Raw genomic sequence first — 7,471 nt, forward strand, 5'->3', positions numbered from 1 at the left:
TTTACTGAAAGCTGGCAGACCAATAGCTGGCACCAGCATACAAAACATTATTTTCATACCTACTTTACAAACTTAGTTTGGTTTAGTTTTTTAAAAGTTATTTATTGATTAACTTGTTCAAATTTGTTTGTGAAGAAACAAAATAATTATTGTTTTTAATTGTTCGTCAAAGTTATGGACAAATGTTGCTTGAATCCTTGCCGTGGAGAGTATGGTACTTGAAAAAAATCTCAATAAAATCAGCAGTACAGCAGTACAACTCACTAATGACATAATCATAGCATAGCAATTCCAGACTATGTACAGGATGAGCTGTGTTCTATATGGGTAGTGTATTGTTGGAATGAATTTATTCCAATATTCTTAGAAATTAAGGAAATGCTATCCCACAATCACACTGAATGACATGGAATGCAGACATTTAGGGCAAGAAATGGGGTGTTTATTTATAAGAATAGTAGCTTTCAACAAAGAATCAACCCATTGTTTCTTTAACCTAAGTAAAAATATCTCCATATATTTATAATAGGTTACAACAGTGCAGTAGTGCAACAAAATACACTACTAATTATTTAATTAATAGTGACTCAAAAGGTTTAGTTACTACAATGCAGAAACAGTTATTTGTGTGAGATGATCATTTGGCTGTGTGGAGCCTTAATGGATTTGAAATTACAGAGTATTCTCAAGACCTTAACAAGAAAATAAAAGAAACACTGTCAAAATGGCAAGAAATAAAGGAGGCAAATACAAGCAGATAACAAGAATGGCATTCGTCGGTTCTTAAGCTGAAAAGTAAAACATTTTCACTTCTAAATTTTCACTCGGTTCATTCAATATGATGAAGAGAAAAGAAACAGAATTCAGGAAATTGTACATTAAAGTTGGTTAAAATGCAACAGAACAGTGAAAGTGTACAATTTCTAGAGTAAGCCTTCAAAAGAGTATGGGAAAGTCACAGCTCAAAGTGAGTAAGAGTGCTCAGAAAGTGTCATGTCCTTCTAAAATCCACTGGTAAGTTGAGGCACAAACATTTTCGGCTGATTACCTCTATTGGTCACAGACTGTTTTAAGATTTTGTTGCCAAGTCTGGTTGACAAAACAAAGCCACTCCTCCAGATAATTGACAACCTGAAGGTCCATCAATATTTCACAATAAAATATTTCAGAAATATGAATCAATGAAATATAAAACTTCAAAAAGAAATGACTTGGGTGCTGTGATACACGGCAGACATTCATGGCCTTATCTAGGCATGCAATTCTTCAACTGTGCCCAAATTCAAAAACTGAAAAATCTATATTCACATTATCCCTGTATATGGAGTGCATCCTATATCTCGTATTGATCCACTGAGTTGCCCCGCCGTGATCTGTAGTGTTTGCCATCTGTAGTGAATTTTTCGTTTCCTCTCGTGAACATATACTGAAATATTTTAAAATGTCTTTCCTATTTTAAGAAAGATTAAGAGTTTGTGTTCTGATTTAAAACATATTATAATAAGTTGAAACCCCAATTTTTGTGAAAAAAAAAAAATTAACATGGACATTAACTATTTCTTGAAAGAAACCCAATATATTGTGTGGTGCAGCAGAATGCTTGATATGCCCACTTCACACACACAAAGCATTACATTTTCTGATCTCACCCTTGTGATTCAGATTACATTACACATTATTTTTTAAGAGAAGCTATACATTAATTTTTTTTCTCTGGAGTGTTCTTTATAAGAATCTAAAAAAGTGGCCATAGTCTGTCTCACAGGTTGGATGTCCACTCAATCACAGTGTATTCTGGTCTGGAGGACTGTAGCTTATAAGTTTCAGAATAAAAACAAGGTGTGTAAGGACAAAAACTATTCAGTTATAAAAATACATACTTTAAAGGCACTCACAGGTGCATCAGTCTAAACTGATTATTGTTTTATTTTATATTAACCAGCAACTAATGCCCCTTTAAAGCAGCTACAGGATAAACCAGTTTTCATGGGAGATGGCTCACGGCTGTTGTGTGACTCATACAGTATAAAAGGCTTGAAGGTAACAAACCAACAGTAAAAAGTAAAAAGTCCAAAAAGGGCTTCATAAAAAGTGCCCCATCGTGACGTAATCCAGTCAGGCTTGGTTCTAGGTGTTGAGGAGGTGGGAATTGGGCTTGCTCACTGTGCTGCAAAGCCAAGTCCCTCAGGTGAAGATTCCTTGTCGTCCCACATGCAGACCGGCCCCACTGAGGCCCAGACGTTGGTTGTCCATGATCTGTAACACTTCATCCAGGATGGAGGGCCCCAAGTCCAGGTGCAAGGAGAGCAAGGAGCTGGCGTGGGACAGGTAGGGTCTATCCTGGGCCGTGTCCTCAATGTCACATCTCTCTGCATCAGGCGAGGCTTTGGGGGAGGGAGGGGCTAGAACAGAGGTCTTGTTGGAGGAGTGGACAAGGTGCGGGGAGCGGTCCCTTCTGGAGCGAGGAAGGGTCATGTTCTTGTTGTCCAGGTGCAGCCTGGGAGGCTTGGGTGGGGGGATCTGGGAATGGGTTTGAGAGGGGATCGAGGCCGGCAGTGTGAGGGCCTGGACACCCCCGATGATGGGCAGAGAGATGGCGTTCTTCAGTAGGAGCGAGCCCTCACGGGAGTGTGGGTCTCCACACACACTGGCGGGGCGGTTGAGGTGCCGCTCCCCACACAGGCTGGGCCGCTGGGGGAGGCCGTGGCCCTGCCGGCCGGGAAGCAGGTGGAACTTCCCCTGCAGGAAGGACAGGTCCCCGAACAGGTCATTCTCCCCGCCCCCACTCCCAATGTGGATGGTGTGTCGAAAGTCCCCCAGGGGCGGGCTGATCATGTCTGAAGACAGGATGTCGCGAAGCTTCTCCTTCTTCCCTCTGCGGCTCCCCCGCTTCAGGTAGATGGGTACCTTGGTAGACATTTTTTGTTCCTTCACCAGGCTGCACAATCTGGCCACTGGACAGAATAGCTGGACAGCAATAAGGCAGTGTTCGTGTGTCTCCTCTGTAGGGTACACGGGCCCCTTTTACACTAGTTTGGAACTGTGCCACTCGTCTACCCAACTGGATGCAGATCAAATATAGTGGAGAGTGGGGGGAAAATGAGAGCTCAAAGCTGAAGTGGAGGGGTCAAGCAGTCTCCCACTAGAAAAAATGTGTTTCTGTTCTGACAAGCAGTTGAGCTGTGGAGAAAAGCCAGGCTAACTGTATGACTGACACAGCTAAGCCGAACTAGCAATGGTGAGCAGAAAGACAAATGATGGATGAGAACTTCAAAGCTCCTCTCTGATATGGGAGTAAAAACTGTAGCAAAAAAAGCAACACTAAATCACACAAGCCGAAGGGATGTAGGAGTAGTGACTTTGGTGGACAAATTCAGAGGGAAAGGGATTGGAAGCGGTCAGCGGTGTCTTCTGAGGATTTTCCCAGTGCGATGAGATGAATCATTCACATCCAACCTCTGAGCCACAAGTCTTTCTGAAACACAGAGTAATCATTTTAAAATCTGGAAGAGCTATTGCTGATTACACACTACAAAAACCCCCATCCCTCTCACCCCCACAGGAAAAGGATACTGGATGCATGTCATAAAATGCGAGACAGTCTAACAAAAGAGTACTCTTTACTAGACTGTTGTTTAGCATTTTGTCATGCACAATGCTGCCATACACAGTATTTAATCGGCATTTTTGTTTTACCTGGATTGTTCCCCTCTTAATACATAAACTGTATTTAAACCAAAGACTCTCTTAACACAGAGGAACTGAGGATAGCACAGCAGAGTCTGGGTCAGCTAATTAGCAGAATAGGGTTAGTGTTCTTTAATGCATCCAAGGGGCAGTGTGGTCATGATTCAACTGACTTGGCTGGAAAGCGAACAGATGGAGCCACTTGCTCTAAGTACAGTATATCTCCAGGGGCCCCACCCAGACTGTCACTTAAATCTCTGCCCTGCTCAGAGTGGTAGGGGTGGCTTATTAAGACACCGGGCATGAATCCCACATTAAGGCATGCTTCTTGGATTACAGCTATGAGAAAAACTGCTCTGGAGAAAAGACTGTGCTACCCGAAAAGCTTTCCTTTGACAGGTTTTATATCCTGGCCCTCCAGTCACTGCCTTTAACACTTAGCCATGCTGGAACATGTGATGTGCTCAAACAAAAACACATCCAGTGTTGGCACTCGTTCACCGTGAATGGAAAACAAATTCCGCCTTTTGTAATGGGGTTGTTTATCTGATGCATGAACAATGTTCCAGGAACTAGTATTTAGCACTGTGAAAATCCCCCCACATCAGGGTTAGATCTTTGATGGGATAGGTCCCTTCACACAATAACACAGGATGTAGGAAGCCCAATATTCATTCAATAATTGGACTGTTCAGGTAAATTTCTCCGCACAACAGTCAAGAACGACAGCATAACAGCTTATTTATAATTTTTTAAAGACACTTGATTTCTGGGTATAGAAAATATAGAATCACATATTAGCCACATTTCACATCCCAAGAAAGACAGAATGAACTGTACCACAATATATTGCTTTGATATGAATTATCATTCTCCTCAACAAAAAGAAAATGTTTGGGTGGAAATAACCTGTTCTTAAATACAACTGTAAAACAAAACAGTTAACGTGTGCCTCATGAAAGCCTTTTGTGGATACAGTACTGTCCAACACAGTTGCTGATGACTGACCACTCACTGGGTCAGAAAGCATCTCATTTAGACTGTACAGAATGAAACAAACAAAGGCCAACTCCCCGAACATACATATCTATGCTCCTGAAACCATATAACATGCTAATCCTGAACAAAAGCGACAGGGCTGGGTTTCAAACCCCCATACGCCACTGCCTTAGCCACTGGATTAGTAGGGCCACCGGTGTGATGATATCACAGTGTGATAATGAGCTGAAGTGGCTGAGCCCGGCCCTGACTCACCAGTGGCCATTTCTGAAGCCTGTGTTTCCCTAGTCCTGGGTGTGTAGTTACAATCACCCAGCCACCTCATAGCAGCCCACTGCCAGTCATGGAACTGATAAAACTGCACATGTTGCCTTGCAGACCTCTGTAAACAAGAGCCATATAATCTGTGGATAGTCTGCACTGAGGAAAATGGGAAGAACATGAGGAGGCTTGTTGAGCCTTTCTGAAATATAGTAAAAACAAACCATCTGCAGCAAACTACACCCTGTTGTGAAACATAGAAATATTTTCTCTGTTTATACTTCCCCGTGTAGACTTTCTCCCCTAAACTGCAGTTTAATGTGAATTAGCTTCAGAAGGGCCAACCACCCCATTCGACATAGTAGTAATCATACCCTATATGAAGAGCATTATCACCCCAGTCTATTTCATTTCCATTCAATTTTACATGTTGGCTGCAACTAATATTAAGGGGACACACTCTTGAAAAGCTCCTGAGAAGCTCTGAAAGTAAGACACCAAAAAGATAACAAAAATATAATGAAATGGTGATTTAACTGTCCACACTTTTTTGGAGAAGAGGAGTAAGGGAGAGTTTTTGGTTGCCAGATTGGAAACAGTGTCCATTGTATTGTGTGGCGTGTTCATTTGTAGATAATGCATAGAATACACTGTCACTAGGATTTTTTGCCTCTGTGACTGCACATTCACACAAAGACTGTAGTCTGAAGTCTGAGAGGGCCATTGTTTGCACATCACATACCTCTTACTGCAGCAGAGTGCTTGTAACTGAGTGCTTTCTGAACAATGCTCGTACTGTAATCCCGAAAACTCTGCTGTCAAAAGCAGTTAAAGTATAACACAGCCAATTATGTTTGTGCCAACTACATAATTCAATCACGTCATGACGCAATTCATACCCCTGGGAATTTTATAGGAATTACTCCTGGGTACATGCATAGATACAAATAATGCGTCCAACATGTCAAGCAAAGCTGGAAAATTGCTCTTCCCCAGAAATGTTTTATACGTTCATTATTTAAGCATCAAGTATAGCATGACTAAAACTTCTATACAGACTTCTTAACCTTTTAACTTTAAATAAAAGTGGCAAAAGACCTTTAAAATTTCACTTGACCCTTCACTTCCAAACATAGATGAAACTGACACGCTTTGAAAAGGAATACTAGAGTTGGTATTTGGTGATCAGCTTACACCGACTGCTAAGGACAGTTACACTCAGCACTGGTAACAGAGTAGGCCTACAAAAAAATACTATGTATGAAAAAATCTATTAAATTAAATAGTGTTAAGTAACTGATCTATTTTATTTGCATTGTACATTGTTCAAATGTTTAAAATCATTGTATTCTTAAGACACACGTTTATATGTGGGCTGCCACTCACATTTATTTTCAAAAATGTATTGAGCGCTACAATATGAAGATGAAAACTTCCTCACTACAGTGTCTTCCATTTCTTAAAGCATCCACTTCTGTAGGAAGCACAGTGATGACATTCTTGGAATGAGGCAAGAATATAATTCTATTAATAGTGCAATTGATACAGCACGATGACTCCCAGTGATATAAACATACAAGTGTACGTTTCACTAAATCACACCATGAGGAAGTATGAAAGTAGTCAAATAAAAGCACTGCACCACCAGATTAATTAATGTAAATCACAGCATAAATATAATTTTCGAAACTGTTCGTAATAGATCGTTAGGTTTTCACAAATATTGTGTCGTAGTCCAATCTTGCATTTTACACTGGTGTTTGCAAACAATTCGCTAATTTATAAATACATGTAAAAAGCAATTAAAATAAAATACAATTTGACTAAATTTGAAAAGCGTGTTTCCAACAACAGTTTTTTTAATCAAACTGCGTTTGCTAAAGCGTTTCCTGCGCTCTATGGTTTATGTGGTTTTTATTAAACAGACTAATTTACCGTGTGACTGATCGCAGCTGCTGGCATGATTTATATTTTAAGAACACTGCAAGGAATCGTTGATTATTACACAAGCCAGATATGGACGAAAGTCAAAGAATCGGCTATAGGCTACGTTACCACTGCGTGCATGGGTGTTGCTGGGTCATACGCACCATCGCTGCATCTTAAGATAATTTATGACAACGCATAATTAATGTGTGACAAAGCTAGAACACCGGGCCTATTAAAATGCATTTATATTAGCAAACCATCTAAAATCCATTGATTTAATTAAAATAAACCAGTGTATGTTTATCGAAATGGACACCCCGTCAGTCCCGGTAAACACCCTCAAACTTTCAAAAACACTCTCTTACCTTCAATTTACTCACCGCCTGTTGCTGTCTCTCAATTAACACTTTCAAAACGCACAAAACATACTGTCTTCTCTTATCCGAAGTATTCAGCGGGTCACCATATTCTTTCTCCAAAGTCTCCGGCAGTGTCACGGTCCGTTCTATAGTGGGAGGGCACTTGCCGTCTCCTCCTTGCTCTTCTGGGCGAGTTCAGAAGCATTCATTTAGTGGGAACGAGCTCCGTGAAGCTA

General features: G+C 40.8%; 1 protein-coding gene across 2 annotated transcripts; it reads right to left on the reverse strand.

The window, feature by feature from the left end:
• Positions 1-420: 420 nt before the first annotated feature.
• LOC135262854 (cdc42 effector protein 2-like) lies at positions 421-7,471 on the reverse strand. 2 transcript variants are annotated; one of them, XM_064350170.1, is made up of 2 exons: positions 7,257-7,471; positions 421-3,475 (listed from the first exon to the last, which is right to left on the reverse strand). In XM_064350170.1, exon 2 carries the CDS (start codon positions 2,917-2,919, stop codon positions 2,185-2,187), a length of 735 nt encoding a protein of 244 aa, XP_064206240.1. In that variant the 5' UTR covers positions 2,920-3,475; positions 7,257-7,471; the 3' UTR covers positions 421-2,184. The 2 variants fall into 2 exon arrangements, with proteins under 2 accessions (XP_064206240.1, XP_064206239.1); XM_064350169.1 differs by having other exon boundaries at positions 7,242-7,471.

Source organism: Anguilla rostrata, chromosome 9 (assembly GCF_018555375.3).
Source record: "Anguilla rostrata isolate EN2019 chromosome 9, ASM1855537v3, whole genome shotgun sequence".
Lineage (NCBI taxonomy): Eukaryota > Metazoa > Chordata > Actinopteri > Anguilliformes > Anguillidae > Anguilla > Anguilla rostrata.